We start from the raw sequence: 16,809 nt of genomic DNA, 5'->3' as shown, positions 1-16,809 counted from the left end.
CTGACAGCACAACATTAACTTTCCAGGTCGCCTCTAAATGAAGTCGGCCTGTTCAGGGAGCTCACCCTGTCCTTTTAATAACAAGAAAAATTATGATGATGGAGATTTATTTTGTTATAGATAAACATCTCGAGCAGATTTTATATATATATTTCATATATATATATATATATATATATATATAATGTACACATACATGCATGCACACATGTTGTCCCCTAAAGGCATGCCTTCGTGTTGCAGACCTGGTCAGGAGCTGTGCCTGTTGGTGGGCTTGCCTGTCAGAGGCCATGGTTCTTCTGGTTTAGCAGTTCCCAAGGCTGCAGATTGGGACCACTAGGGAACTTTCAGAAAATAGTCATGCCCAGGTTGCAGCCCTGAATTAAATCAGAACCTGTGGAAGAGGAGAGGAGAGTCGGGATGCTGAAGGCGATTCTAGCCCACAGCTGGGTTGAGGACTCCTTAGCCGGCCATTCTGAGGCAAAGAGAGGGTCTCTGCTTCATGAAGAAAGAAATGAGCTATGACAGGAGCTGTTCTCTTTAGAGTTACGCTACCGTAGGGTCATCGTCTCTTATAACCCACTCACTTCGTCCTTCCTGCTTATTCTGTAGATTAAAGCAGCAGACTCACGTCTTGTAGAGTCAGCTTGTGGAGGCAAAAATTGAATGCTGTAACAGTTGTCATTGAAAAGTGCCCAAGGAGTGTGCCGTGTGGGTTAGAGACCAACACGTCTCGTGGTACACCTAGCATAGCCAGTTTTTTCCCCCTGGCGTTGAAATAGATCGGTTGTTTCTTTGGCCAAGATTCTGATAAAATCGTTAGCATTTGGGAGCATGGTGTATGCAAAAATAGATCTTTAAGGATTGGAATTGTACCCAGCTTGGGAAGATACTCGAGCCCTAAGAAGCCCTGGGAATTGAGACGGGCCTAGGGGACTGCAAAGTCCTGTTTCTCTTCTCAGGCTCAGTCCTGAGTCAGACCCTGAGTGGAGTATGGGCAGAGTCATGGGCACCATTTAAATGGTGAATTTCGCCTTGCCTGTGTCTTCTTTTAGGCACATAGAGTTGAAGGTAGGGGCATTGGATGTTAAATGCACATGCAGATGTGACACCACTGCATTTCATTATCGGATATCCAGAAATTGAGCATCTCTTTAAATGCAGAGAATTCAACAGTACTATCTTTCTGTCCTCTAGCGTTCCCCTGGTTTGGCATGGATATCGGTGGAACACTGGTTAAATTGGTCTACTTTGAACCAAAGGATATTACAGCCGAAGAGGAACAAGAGGAGGTGGAGAACCTGAAGAGCATCAGGAAGTATTTGACTTCTAACACGGCTTACGGGAAAACCGGGATCCGAGATGTCCACCTAGAACTGAAAAATTTGACCATGTGTGGGCGCAAAGGGAACCTGCACTTCATCCGCTTCCCCAGCTGTGCGATGCACAGGTTCATCCAGATGGGCAGCGAGAAGAACTTCTCCAGCCTTCACACCACTCTCTGCGCCACGGGAGGCGGGGCTTTCAAGTTCGAAAAGGACTTCAGAATGGTATGTCAGCTCTGTGCTTGGTACAAAACAACCAAACCACCTCTCAGAGAAGGAAAGAAAGCCTCTCCCGTGTCCATAACCACGGCTTCTCGTGTGGAAGAGCTAGACTGCTAGCCTTGGGACTCTGGACAGGTTCACTTCACCTCTCTGTGCCTCAGTTCCCGCCTGTGTCTGGATAGTTTGTACCTCATAGTATTGTTCCATGCAGGGTTAAGTGAGAAAATATGTACCTGGCTTTTAGTAAATGCTCATAAGTATTAGCTATCATCATCATTCTTTTAACAGCTATGTGTTCCAATTTCCCCATCTCTACAGTCAAGATAATCTCTCTACTGTCTGGCTTCAACACACAGGGAATAAAATGAGAATAAAGTGCAATAAAAGATGTAGAAAATAAAGAGAAAAGAAGGTTAGCTAGGTTCAACTGAAGTGACTGGGTATTAGAGAAGAAAGGGTTGGAAGATTTGGGGGTTAGTCTTGCCAGAAAGTTGAAAATATAGTGAGGTAAATCGTAAAATACACTTTTTCAAAGCCTGGAGTGCAAATTACTGCATTCTATCATGGAACCAGTGTATCCAGTCTTGCCCTAAAGTCTAGCATTAATGAATAAATTAAAGAATCAATACATTATTCATGGTATTTAATAAAGCTGTAAATACAAATTTTATTTGTATCATCAGAAGTAACATCATTTATCCCATGGGAGTGTACTAAGTAGTTTCCAGGAGAGCTGGCAACGGAGTCCTAGTAACTCTAGAGTGAGACTGACAATAGCAGGTTTTGGCTTTTTCTTCTCGGTCCCCTTTCCTGACATATCCATGGAATTTGATGCTGCCTCTCACCTGAGTGATCCATGGCATCTTTTTCCCGCCAAAGGGGCCCAATGACCAAAGAGTTTTGAAACTGAAAAGGCTGAGATCCAGGGGCATGAAAATTAAAATTTGAGCTCCTGGTTGGAAAAGCATTGAACCTGAATTCTAGCATTGAACTAGCTGGATGACTTTGGGTGAGACATTCCCCCCCTGGAGCCCCCAGTCTTATCATCGGCAAAAAGGTGGCAGTAAAGTGCAGAGGGGAGGGAGAAGTTCTAGACCACCAGAACCTGAAGTCACCTTTGGAGACCAGGAAGTACAGCATTCTAGTGCGACATGGATTAAGAAACTAAAGCTAAGGAGGGATTAAGGGGCTCTAGCAGTGCCTCCTAGTAAGAGCGGGGTCTCAGCTCAGTTCTGACTCAGAAGAATATGCTGACCCAGCCCTAGTGCTGAGAACTCCCCAGGTCACCCTATCTGGACATCTCCACTAGGGAGCCTCAAGAACCCAGGTGACCCGGGGAATTTATGCAACATCCCTCAAGGCTTCCGTTCCTCCTCGGGGTAATGTACGTTTTGGGAAAAAGTTACTCAATATATGTTGGCTGTGAGCAAGTGTGTTTCTCAAGGTTCTGAACTGAGAAAGGTCATATTTTATAATAACCAAGATAAAGAAGCCTCTACTTCTTCAGGCAGGCTGCTGGAGCCTAATGAATAGTTTGGAGAGGGAGCAAGTCCGGAGTATTTGCCAAACAGCCTGGCTAGCTAGGGGCATACATCCATAAAAGAAAGGAAAAGGGCTGCCTTCTGTTTCCACGCTCAGTCTCAGGCAAAATGAAGACAGAATTGATCTCTTCCCGTAGCCTGTCTGTCAGTGCGCTAAGTGATGTGACCCTTATCCTTCCAAAGTGCGCGACGATGGATAGGTCTTCTCATCCACTTTTCTAGGCCTTCATTCACTCACCTAACAAGGATTTATTGCGCTCCTTCTGTGCGCCAAGTACTGTTAGGAACAAAACAAAGCCCCTGCCCTCCAGGAGCTTATATTCTAGTGTGGAGAGATGGTCAGGAATTAAATAAGCAAATGAGTATAGAAATACAGACTATACCACCATATCCTATGTGTGTGTACATATATATGATATATGTTATGGAAGTGGGGGGGGGAAGCAAGGCAAAGGGGATAGGAAGGGTTGGGAGAGTTTTAGTGTGATGAGGTAACATTGGACCAGGAACCAGAAGTAATGAAGTAAATAAAGCAGGCCAGTATCCCAGGAAGGGTGTTTTAGGCAGAGGGAACAGCAAGTGCTAAAACCCTTAGGTGTGCTGAATCCAAGCTCTTCCCTCTTCCCCTTTCCAGAATAGAAAATTGAAACCTGGTTATAAATGATTAATATTTACTACTGTATATATTAAGCAATCTGACAAAATAAAGCAGTGCATATTCTATATATATTTATGTATATAAATATATATATACTAATATATATATTTTTTAAAGTCCTGTCATTGTTATTGTATAAAATCACTGTTTTTGGTATAATACAGCTTTGCAGAAGTGTATTTTAAAAACCTAAGTAATTAGAGCTGACTAAAAGGCATTTAGCAGACCCTAAATAGTTTGTAATTGCTGTATCTAATGACTATATCTTTTTCACTTATAGTGAATATATTTAATGCTCAGATAATGTCAACTAGTCGTCATCCAGTTTTGAATATACAAGAGCTATAAACCATGAGACAAGCATTAAGTTAGACTCCTGTGTAGAAGACTTTCAACTGAACAAAGCTACAGTTCTTGTTTTCTTTTTCTTTCCCTCTCTTTTCGTTTCCTTTCCTTTTCTTTCTTTTCCTCTCTTCCTTCCTTGTTTCCTCTTTGCTTCTTTTAACATTTAGGATCACTTAAACTTCTGACTGGCAAAAATTAGCCTTCTGAATTAATGATACACCAAAATGGACACAAAAGAAAAACCTAATCTAACTACAAATGGTCTAAGAAAGTGATAAGCCAATGAGGAATCCCACCATTGAAGAAAGTGATCCTCAAGGGGAAGGCTTGTCTATCCCCTGTCTCTATTCTGTGAGTTTTGTTTTTGAAGAACCCACCAGAATATTTTATGTACTAAATCTAATATTTTCATCCACAACTACACTTCCTAACTTCAACAGGAGTATTCTTTAAAATGCAAAGTACTCTAATAGAGAGTGCACAGGGAAAAAAATCACCCTTTTTCTCCACCTAATTCTTCATTATAATAGATACTTTTCCCTGTGAGTTTTGTTCAGTCTAAGACTAACTTTAACTAGAAGTTAGAAGTGACTCTTTCAGTTACCTTTCAAAAAAGACCTATCCTCTAACAAACAGGTTGTAACAATAATCTTATTTGGTTGACATGAGATTTAGGGAACAGAAAAGGATCTTCTGGTGGCCTTATTATATTTTTCTCAAGGTGTGAGAACTCAAGAGTTGGCCTTTCTTAAGCCAGAAATCGCTAAGGAAACAATCTAAAAAAGTTAAAAATAGTGGGAAAATTATCAGGAGGAGGGAGGGCAGTTGTGGATATGTGAAATTCTAAATCTAAGTGGACCATTCAAGAACATTTATTAGCTTGGTTCCTATTATGAATCCGGGGACTGACTCGTGGCATGGTGGCAGCATGAGGTTTGGTAGACAATGTCATTCTCCACTTGGGTCTGGCTTGACTCTTGACCGCTGGTCTGTGGCCTCTTTATCATTGGGTGCAGGGAGGAAGAAGCCATCTTTGAGGTCTTGTTATATTTCTCACTCAGAGAATATGTTTGAAATTCACCTCTCTCAGGTCTTCTAGGTCCCCTTTGGGAAGAGAAAAGAGCCCTGAGTGAAATTTGTAATTCAGAATCAACTATTTTATAGGAAAATTATTCTCTGTTTAGTAAGATAACCTTTTCTGCCACTTCCAATATGATTTACGGAGCCAGTGTCCTCAAAAGCACCTGGGAAAGTGTAAGGTATCCTGCAGATATGTATTTTATTCATTTCTGAAATACAGTTTGGTGACTTATTTCTCAATTACAGGGGTGTAATATAACTGGTTTGGGGCAGGTCCATAGAATGCCCTCATAGGAGTAGCTATGGAATCTCTTGGGATGGCTTTTTACCAGATTTATCTGTTTAACTCTTTAATTAGTATTTTTGACAGACTGAGCTGAAGCACATACGGACAACCTTTTACAATTGTATCCTGAACATGCCTTGTGTTTAGGATCCATCTTTTTTTCTAATATTAGCATACCAGAATCACTGAATTCCCTCTACAAATTAGTCTTCAGTGTGGAAATAGTGTTTTGACTAGTGGACTAGCGTATTTCAACTTGAGATAAGAAGAGCCAAGTTATTTTACTTCTCACAAAATTAGAACCCATGTGTATAGTTCTTTACAGTGTCCAGAACACTTTCACACAGGTGTCTCATTTGATTCTTGAAGGTAGCCCTGTGAGTTAGCTAGGGCAGATGCTGTTAGGGGTACTATGTGACCTTACCCAGTGTCTGTTCTCACTGGGGTCATAGACTCATCCCAGTTCTTCAATGCCTACTACTGTGTGGTCTGAGGACCGGCAGCATCAGCATCACCTAGGATACTGTTAGAAATACAGTCAGAAGCTCTGGGAGTGGATCCCAACCATCTGTGTTTCAACAAGCCCTCTGAGTGATTCTGATGAGAACCCCACTGCACCCACACACTTGCTTGAGTGACTTTAGTACTAGGCACAACCATGTGAGTTCATCATAGTTGTAGTTTGAAACTTTTTTCTACTCTGCTTCTTCCCCTACGTGCTAGCCTTGGGATCCGTGGTAGGTCACTTAACCCACTGACCCCTGGTGATATATTTCATCTGCAAAATGGGTCATAATAATAATAATAGCTTCCTTGCCTGAAGTCCTACAGATGAGATCCATATAGTTTTTTATTAGCTTCCATTATTTACACAGAGTTTGTCTGAGTCTTAGGACAAGCTGGGGTTTGTTGGTTTTATATTTGGGGAGTGATTTAAGCTTAATGATTTAGGAATTGGCAGAACCCATATTTTCTAAAAGTGCTAAGGAGACTGACAAGCAGTGGGGTGCTGGGGCCAGTTCCTACCGGCTTGAGAGAGCCCATTGTGTGCATGCCTTCCCAGCTCTGTGTTTAGTGACATCATGTTGGTAGCTTGAAATTAGCCATCGTGGGGGCGATTATACCACAGAAATTGGTAAATGCTATAAACCAGGGCTTTTGCTCCCAGAGGGCTGGTTGCTAAACATTTACCAGAACACCTTGGTTACAAGGTTATGTTCACATGAGCTATAACTTCATCTGCATGCTGAATCTGATATTTCAGATCTGTCATCATTTAGGACCCATCATAGAGATCAGCATTAGCATATATATAAAATTAATAGGATGGAAGTGAGCATCAGCTTACAGATATGTTTGGTTGGCCTGCAATATTTACAAAAAAAAAATTAAAAAGCTGTCAGCTAATTAATTACGTTGAGTCCTCATTATGACATGGCAACAATGGGCTGCAGGTGAATTGCAAATATGTATGTATTGTCCTCTGTGTGTGTTCTGTTACATTACATTTAGCCCAGGGCTTCACTCTTTTATGTTTTCTTACTGTCTCCTGTAGGCATTTGCATTCGCTGCCCCTGACAGAAAGAAAGCTAGGCCCAGAAAAAGAGTGTTTTTCCATAGCTAGGCTCTGAGCGTGCTGAATGTTCCACTGAGTCCATTCAGTCGTATTTACAAACCACAGAGTGTGAGAAGTAATTCCCACCTTGTTCTGAATTTCAGATGGCCCCTGTGACTCTCCAAGTTATGATTTGACTCATTGCTTACATTTGGGAGCCTGGACTTTTCTCTGGCTGGTGAAGACTTTTAAGGGAGGTCTCTATAGGTCTCAGTGAAAGTGACGAATGTTTCTGTTTCCCTGTTTGGGAATGCATGACCCAGGTGTCAGAAATATCTATCCTTCAGTAAAACAGATAACAGAGATGTTTGATAGCTGCTGGCACTTTATTTGAAACTGAATTTGATGAGAAAGTTGAGATAACAGTGTTTCCTTTCAGATCAAAGTTGTGTGTGCTTAGTTTATTTGCCTTGATAGGTTTTTCTTTTTCCACAGCATAGGTTCAGTGGACACAGTGTGTCTCTGTCTGCGTTTGTGTTGTTGGCCCTGGGCATGAGCTGTTGATATTGTTGATGGACCCCTGATTAATTTTTAAGCAGTTTAACCTATGGTCCCACAACTGGCTGATGAAATTTCTACTTTTCAGTTTGGTTTGATCCAAGAAGTGGTAACTTTCCCTGTCCCACTTAACAGATGTTTGTTAAGCAATTATTACGGGCCAGGCCTTGGAGCATGGTGCTCAGGGGCACCTGATGAACCAGAAAACCAGCCAGAATGTGATTAGTGCTGTAAGTGGAAGAGGTTAATAGGGCTGAGGAATGGAGAGGACAAAAACAGCATTTACACGGTTGTGTCTCACTACCATCTTTCAGGTCTCCAGGTAGTTCTATACCTAAAGTATTACCTGCTTAAAACATGTGTAATTACTTGCTTCTCACCCAAACTTTTCACTCGGTAAAAAACGAAACGTTTGGAATCATTTATGAGATAGATTTACTTTATCAGCTAGTGTCATTTAGGATGATGGTTTCCGGGGACCTCCTTTCTACTTGCTAGATGGTATGCTGTCCGATTCATGATTCACTGAATAGAGCCAATTAGATCTTTAAAGTAAAAAAACAAACAAACCCAGAATGATTGTTTCTTTGTATCAAGAAAACTTGTACCACTTTGCTGGTAACCTATTCAAACTAATTCTGCTCTATACGTATAGATTTAGTGGAGTGCGTTGAATGGGAGATTCAGATGAGTGATATGAAGTCAAGAGTATTCTTCCAGCTCTTAACTTTTGTTGCAAATATGTGTGTATTTTTGGCAAAATATCTAAGTATAGTACTTGTTTAGGTTGTTTCCAGATCCCAGAAGCGATATACATTATGAAAACAAGAGAAGAACAGCGAGTCCCTGGGAGCTTTTTGCTAGTTGTATCACGTAGGGAAAGTTATTTAAGCTCTGCAAGCCTTAACCATAAAACAAGGATAAATCATCTACTTAGAGGATTTTGTGAGAATTAAATGATTTACTACAAGTTCTTGGCGTGTAATGAATAACAAATACTAGCTATTATTTTCTTAAAGATATTTCTTTAGAAGTTTAAGTTAGATCTTACAAATTATCTTCCTTCGTTGGCTTTGTGTCGTGTTGGTGATTATTAGATTTATTATTATTATTTTGTTGTTGTTGTTCATGGGAAATGATCATCAACCCAGACATCTGGATCAGCAATAATTCTCCTCTCAGGGACCATGAATTAAACTTTTAAGGATGCAAAGTGGCCACTCTCACCTAAGGCTGCCCCACAGCCAACTCATCCACATTTACTTTTTTTCCCCCTATACCTGGGAGAATGGGAGTTTTTGTCTCACAGGAGCATGAAAAGACACTTTGGGACCACACCTGCTATTCATGAAAGAGCCAACATGTTTTGAGCCCTTTGTACATATATTATTATCATGAAATCTCTACAACAACACTGTGCAGTGGATAATATCCCCATTTTACAGAGAGGCAACTGAGACTTCTCAAGTTAAATAACTTGCCCCACATCCCTCAGTTAAGTGCTAGAGCTAGAATTCAAAGCCAGGTCTATCTAACTGCAAAGCCCAGGCCTGGGAAGAGGAGAGTTGGGTTTTGTGGTCCCAAAGGTCATTGCCCCCAGATCCCAGGCTCACCATGCCTCGCTCGGGACCTCATGTGTGGGCAAGTGTGGGGTTCTTCCTGCTTTCAGAACGTTCTCCCTCTCCTCCCCCTGCAGGAGAGCACTGGTCTTAGTGATACGCTGAATTGGTTTCCTGTGGCTGCCCTAACCAATGACCACAAACGCAGTGGCTTAGAACAACAGAAATGTATTCAGTCATAGTTCTAGAGGTGACCAAAATCAAGGTGTTGGCAGGACCACACCTCCTTCTGAGTCTCTCAGATTCCATTTGCCTCTTCCAGCATCTGGTGGCTGTGGGCACACCTTGGCCTGTGGTGGAGTACTCCAGTCTCTGCCTTTGTCCTCACAGGGCCTTCTCCTCTGCCCATCAGATCTTTCCCGTGTGTCTCATAAGGAAGCTTGTCAGTGAATTTAGGGTCCATGCAGATAACCCAGGATGTTCTCTTCATCTCAGGATCCTTAACTTAATCACATCTTGCAAAGACCCTTTTCAAAATCAGGTAACATTCACAGGTCCTAAAAATTAGGACCTGGTCATACCTCTCCGGGGCCACCAATTCAACCCATTACACATGCTCCTGGATGCTCTTCCAGCAACGAGGCAACTTCCTGGCCTTCAGTTCCCACTGTGGGCAGACATGAGGTCTGACAAAGGCTGCTTTTCTCTCAGAGCCACTAATGATCCACAGAGTTTCACAACTTGGAGTTTTAAAGATGTTTTCATGCTTTTACAGTTAATGACACATGTTCAGTCCAGCTAAAAGCCCCTGGGGCTCCCCCTGAGGTGATCATAGCCTCTCTCACGAGGTTTTGTTCTCTTTCAGATTGCTGACCTGCAGCTCCATAAACTGGATGAACTGGACTGTCTGATTCAGGGCCTGCTTTACGTTGACTCCGTTGGCTTCAACGGCAAGCCGGAATGTTACTATTTTGAAAATCCCACAAATCCTGAATTGTGTCAAAAAAAGCCGTACTGCCTTGATAACCCATACCCTATGTTGCTGGTGAACATGGGCTCAGGGGTCAGCATTCTAGCAGTGTACTCCAAGGACAACTATAAAAGAGTTACAGGGACCAGGTAAACACGGTTTCTACTAGGAGAACCTTTCTGTAACTAAACCCAGGCCTCTTCCTTGAAGACTAGTTTATACAAAGGTTATGTGTATCGAACACATTTTTCAAAGGAAAGATCTTTCAAAGAAAGATCTTACCCTTCTCAGCCAACCAAAAAAGATTTCTTGCATGATATGTTAAAATAATAAGAGGGTAATTTATGTAAAGGGTCATAAAACCTAGTCCTTAGCCTGCTGGAAACTGATCAGGTTGAGGGAAGAAGGATCGCACACACCACAGCAAAAGGCAGTACGTGGTAAGTGCCAAATGAATGGTGGGGACAGGAAGAAGATAGAATCCAGAAGTAAGGATGCTTGGGATGGTCAGAGAGGGCTTCGGAAGAAACCTTCCTTTGGAATTTCCTTGGTGCTTAGCACAGGCTGAATTGCTTGACATAATCCATCATTCCAACCAGTAAACCAAACTGAGTTTACAAAAAGTGTTTTTTTACCCTCAGTTGGATGTTCCACCTGAATGCTGGAATAGTCGGCACACCTCACAAGGAATTTTGGAGTGCCCCGGACAGGAAACCAGCCTGCAAGTGCCGCTGGGCAGAGTGCCTTGTTCTTCAGCGCACAAGCGCCCCAAGGGCAGATGTGCTCAGCTTCCTGTTCGTTGCGATTTGGCATTGGGCAAAGAATGCGGGGTCAGAAATCATTGAGAAATTCTAGTGTAAACGCAATTTAAAAAGTTTTTCTTACTTCCAAGTGAAGGATTTGGTATGAGGTGTTTCTCCCGCTTATGAGACCACAGAACCTGTTTTTGGAGGAGTAATTTAAGGAACGAGTGCCATGTGGCATGTGCTTTTGGACATGATATTGAAACCATTGTTTTTAAAAGATGAAGATATGTAACGTTTCTGGGCCTCAGTGTCCTTGTTTGTGCCATGCAGGGGGTTGTTTCTTGGATAGGTTCTTTGGGCATTTCCAGCGCTGAAATTCTGCAGCACTCCTCGTCCATTAGGAGAGGAGCATTAGTTTTTCTCCCGTCTATCCATGACCTGTGACAGGTCTGCATCAGTCCGTGACTCCACTGGGGAAGGGAAGATTGAGCCCCCCAGGGGATTTGGCAATGTCTTGGAGACTTTTTTTTTTGGCCGTCATAATTGGAGGTGGGGTGCAACTGGCAATTAGTGGTTAAAGATCAGGGGTACTGCTAAATAGCCTACCATGCACAGGGCGGCTCCCCAACAACAACAAAAGTACTGACCCTCAAAAGTCAATAGAGTACTGCCGTTGAGAAACCCCAGTGGGGGGGGGGGGGGCACACGCGCGCGCACGCGCACTCACACACATTCTCACTGAATCCTGCCTGTGTTCAGAATATAGGATGTTAACTGCCCCTAGGCATACCTTTTCTCACTGAGCATACAGAAACTCAGCTTACTTGCTCACAGAAGAGTCACAGCTGACCCATGGCTTTATGAGGACTGTCAGGAGCATCAAAGACAAATGAATATTTCAACCAAGCTGGTTTTACCTTAGAAAGTGATCGCCTCATTAAAGTACAATTTTGAAGAAACCTCAGACTTCCTCCCAGGAGTCATTGAATTGACAGAGCGAGTCCCAAGGTAACAACAAGCTAACCACTGTCCTCAATTAGAGATATTTATCATTTCGTTGATTAACACTTAGCGAATTCATGAATCACAATCACAGTTCTATTTTCTCAAACTTGGAAGTTCCAAGACTCTGGATCATCTTCTTTAACAGCAGCTAATGAGCTCATTGTGGTGTTTGGCTTCTGTTACATGTGTAATCATGCTCATAAATTCCAGTTATTGGTAAATGCCCATTAATGACCAGTGTTTTGCAATCTTCAACAAATCCTGTCTGGATGCCCAAGTTCTCCTGCGAGTGCTTTTCAACCAGTAGTTTTGGAAACGTGCTATAGCAGACCGAAGGTTAATGGAGAGCTCTTCTGGGGGCTGCCACAGGCAGGGGAAGGGAAGGAAACGTCTATTCATTGGGCTGCAGCCCCTCTGGTCCAGAGTTGGTCTGCCAAAGCCTTCTTTTGATCCAAGTTACAAAACCACGGATATAAACTATGACGGTGAGCCGCGAACATGAGTGTGCAGAACACACTTTGGGAATCACTGATCTAAGCAAACGGCCTCCACTTTAAGTTGGCTACTGTTATTGTGAACTGAGAGGTATAACTCCGGGGTTTTTGTTATCAGGCTGTGCCCTAGCTTCTCCTCGGACATTTCTATTTTTAGGAAGCCACAGCATTACAGGAGATCAGTTCTCTTTTAAACAGATGATTTTAAATGGTTTGTGTGATTTGTAGAAGCCAAAGGAAAAGGAGGACTTTGCAACCAGCATTGTTGCAATGTGCAGATGATTAAAAGAGGAATGTAAAGAATTTTGAAACTTCGATGAAAGGAGTAGTACAGCTCATCTCATTGTTTCGGAATCTCTTTGAAGAGCACAAGCACTCAGTAATTGAAGGTTTCTTCTACTTTCCCCTAAAGTCCCTCACTACAAGGTTGTTGGGTTTTTCAAAAAATAATGATGCTATTCAACAGCTGTCTCTGGCCATATGTTTTTGTCTCCGATTTGCTGAGGGTCTTACTGTGTCTGCTGCAACAAACAGATGTGTCTGGTTGTGAGCGAGAGCACCACATTGATTAAATTACTGGTTAGCGGGTTGAGGATATGAATAAAGTGCTCTTCTGCGACTGCATTCTTTCCTCCTGCCTGCAGTGTGCCGCCCAGACAAATGCATGCTCGCTTTCCCCATGCAGCCCCGATGCGTTGTCTGCAGTCGCCGGTCATCTTCCAGTCGCACAAAGCACTTCCGTCCTCACTCATACCAACACATCAGCTGATGAATTGCCTTCTTTCTAAGTCAGCCAGTGTCTCCCGTTGCCTGTGCTTGGAGTAGGCTATTGAATGCCTTGATGAATATGAATTCCTGATGTTCAAAGAGACCTTATTAGTGTGGATGAAAGCAGCTAGACGGGTGAGAAAAAGCTTAAAAATATACAGAGACAAATGCCGAGGGCACGCAAACCAAGATTGTTCCCTTTAAAATACACAAGCTTTGTAGGGCAGACTGAACCTGACAACGTGCATGACACACTGTGTTAAATGTAAATAAAGATAAGCTTTCCTAGAGGAATTTCAACATCTCTACCGTGACTGAGCTGTCAAGGTGGTCATGTCCGTGGAGCTCTTGAGCTCCTCCTGGTACCGCACCTTGGCTTTGGGTAGCTGCCGCCGGTGGCGCCTAGCTACCAAATTTTCCACCTGGAGCTATCCTTTCCATCAAGTCTGTATTTTTGTGACAATCACTACTTTAGAACTATTACATACCACTTTAGGTGTAATTTAAAGAATTGTGTGCCCGTCTACAATCTGGCACCTTCTTGTTAACAGTTACTGACATGAAATATAATTTCCCCTGAAGTTTCTTTCTTCAAATTTAAATTCAAAATAACCTCAATTTCAACTTGGATTTTCTCTCAGAATGGAAATCCAGGGGCTCGCAGCTCTTGGAGCTTGAGAACAAACTGATGTGAGCAATTGACTCTTCTGCATATGCTCGTCTGCATCTGCTCATGGTAAATAGAGTAAAGCCCACGGCCGCGTCCATACTGCCAGGAGGCCACTGGTGGTAGCTTTACTCTCAGTCTCCTTTCCGTCACATAACTGTGATATTCATACGCAACTAAATTCATTCTCACCTACCATAATTAACTTCTGTCTAAAAAGACTATTTTAAGGGAATTTTCCCCAAAGTGACTGAAAGCTTTTTAAAACATAGTTGAGCATTGAAACCGTTTTATGACCTTTGTTACTATTTTTGACTATTGGATAGTAAGTAAAATATTAATAACCTTTTCCATAGTCTACAGAAAAAAAAAACCCAGTGTGTGAGCAATCAGTGGTTTCCTTCTAGAAATTTCTGAGAAGTTTCAATGAGATTATGTCTGCTAGAGGATCGAGGTCAAGGTAAAAGATAGAGGCTCTGGACTGGCTGTTCCTAGCAGCCCTGGGTCAGTCTGGCTCTGCATTGTGAACTTCATGTATATGTGGGTTCTTTTTCCAAGTATTTGTATTCAGCTACGTTTTTTTTTCATAGCAGTTATTTCTCTGGTTATTTGCTGCTTTCAGACCACCCAAATAAGAGAGATCCTGAATTTGGCCCCATTTTATAGGTGAGAAGACTGAATGAGGTACTTAGTTTAGCAGCTAGCTGAAGGTCTCACAACGGAAATCAGTGAGAGTCTTTCTCTGGTTTTGTTCTTAAATTCAAGGGCAAGTTTTCCTTGATGTTCCTTTTTAGTCTCTGCCCTTTTTTAAAAAAAAATCCAATCTACCCTAAGACTGTGCTGCACCCTACACTTTAATTCAAGTGCCCCTTTGTTTTTCTCCTCCTGTTTTTATTAACCCATATTAGTGATCTTGATGTAGTTGGGGACTTGGATGGGCATATCATAAAGTAAAATTTAAAAATAAACCTTATTGTTCCTTCAGTCTTGGAGGTGGAACATTCCTAGGCCTATGTTGCTTGCTGACTGGTTGTGAGACCTTTGAAGAAGCTCTGGAAATGGCAGCTAAAGGCGACAGCACCAATGTTGATAAGCTGGTGAAGGACATTTACGGAGGAGACTATGAACGATTTGGCCTTCAAGGATCTGCTGTAGCATCAAGGTAGAGACGAAGTAGCTAGGAGCAGTAGCGTGTGAACAAGGCAACCTCTCCACCCTGGCCATTCACTTAATTGTTTTTAAAATGTCAACCCACCAGCCTGGTGCAAGTATCTATGGTTATTGGAGCTCAGACTTGATCTCCCACCCTTTATGAAGCATTGAAATGTTTAGCCCCTGATGCTTGTACTTAAAATAGGGCAGCTTTGAAAGAAGGTTCTGGAATACTGCAACAGTTTCCCCTGTTCCATTCTTGTCAATATATCTAGAGAGCATTAAAAAAATTTTTTTCCCATTAATAGCCATGCTACTTTGCCCCTATTAAAAAAAAAAAGGGCAACCAGCCATTCATATTGTAATCCTGTCTGCTTGTAAAACATGGTAGCCAAATCAGGTCATTTAAATTTTAACAGAGTTATTCATAAAGCTTTCCACAGTACTTTGGTGGAAGCGTGGGGCCTGCCTAAGGATGATTTTGAATACTCTCGCTAATATTTCCAACATAGCTTTGGCAACATGATGAGTAAGGAAAAGCGAGATTCCATCAGCAAGGAAGACCTCGCCCGAGCCACACTGGTCACCATCACCAACAACATTGGCTCCATTGCTCGGATGTGTGCATTGAATGAGGTAAGGCCTTAATCCAGAGGAAGCCTTGTGTCATTCATACACATCATCTTTAGCCATGCAAAACTGTTGACCCTTACAAAATGATAGATCCTTGGGAAACCTGCCCTTTGTCCTAGTCACATCTTGTAGAACATGAGGGGTGTGTTTGGGGGAATGGAGTAGAATATGTATCTTATTTTAAGTAGGCACTGGATAATAAATAATAATCCATCCAACCACAGAGTCCAGGTAAAATCACAACGCATGCTATAGACTCTGACCGTCATTATTACCACCCATCTACCAAAGTGTGAGGGAAAGCTTGGCGCATCCTTGCAACTAATTGCCGGTAAAACGCTCCACTTGCAATATTCGATATTCTCTCTGCTTTCAGCTTCTTTACAGTGTTGCCTTGTGGCATGGAGTTCAAGCAGCATTGTACAGGGCTATCAAAGCATAGAGAGCTTGCTACAGCTGAGGCCAGCCAGAGCCCCAGGCACAAGAAGGGGTGGAGCTGGTGACAAAGCTTTGTGAACGTGTTTTGAAACACTGCAAAATTCCTCTGGGAAACTAGAACCCTTTTCTGGAACAGAAGACATGTAAAGTACAACAGCTCTCACTGAGTTGTGTTAGGAAGACAAGAAAGGGGTTGAGACAGGCAACAGGTAATAGAAGGGTTAAAGAAGCATAGTCTCCTCAGTAATAGAGTTTTTAAAAATATAATTTTAATAGAAACACAGAAGAGGTCAAACCCGAAGTGTGTAGCCAGCTTGGATTTTCACACACACACCTGTGTAGCCATCACTTGGCTCAAGAAATAGAACATTACAGGTTCTGCAGAAACCACCTCCTGTCCCATCCTGGTCGAGCAGTGGGGGCTTAAACAGGGCAAGAGGCGATCTTGATGGTGGGCAGTGCCAGTCCTGCCTTGGACCTCTGGGGTTACGAGAGAAACACGCTCCTTTACAACGTTGAGTAGAATATCTCTCTGGTCTGTGGCTCAGGGTCACCACTTTTTATGTCCCCGTGTGAGATGGAGTTCAAATGCAAGGCTGAAATGCAAAGAAAAAATGTATCCCAGACATGTGCCTTTCAAAGTCCACTTCGGTCACAGGACTCATTTTAACAGAGGATTTATTTTTTGACATTAACCTTTCAAGGGAGTTTTTCCAAGTAGCCAAACAAGGCCTGACTAATGTGTGTATTGTGGGCTGTCCTCGTGCACTCTCAAAGGTCAATGAGCCCCAACGTCCCCTGCCCCAC

General features: G+C 42.5%; 1 protein-coding gene across 1 annotated transcript in view; it reads left to right on the top strand.

Annotated features, from left to right (window-relative positions):
- PANK1 (pantothenate kinase 1) overlaps positions 1–16,809 on the top strand; it is a 54,850-nt gene that overhangs the window by 29,891 nt on the left and 8,150 nt on the right. The window contains 4 exon segments of the mRNA XM_027595840.2: positions 1,198–1,550; positions 9,995–10,248; positions 14,765–14,941; positions 15,444–15,567. Coding sequence (XP_027451641.1) covers positions 1,198–1,550; positions 9,995–10,248; positions 14,765–14,941; positions 15,444–15,567 — 908 coding nt within the window.

Source organism: Zalophus californianus, chromosome 15 (assembly GCF_009762305.2).
Source record: "Zalophus californianus isolate mZalCal1 chromosome 15, mZalCal1.pri.v2, whole genome shotgun sequence".
Classification (NCBI taxonomy): Eukaryota; Metazoa; Chordata; class Mammalia; order Carnivora; family Otariidae; genus Zalophus; species Zalophus californianus.
Note: the sequence above shows the minus strand (reverse complement) of the source record. Positions and strands in the feature narration are given on the sequence as shown.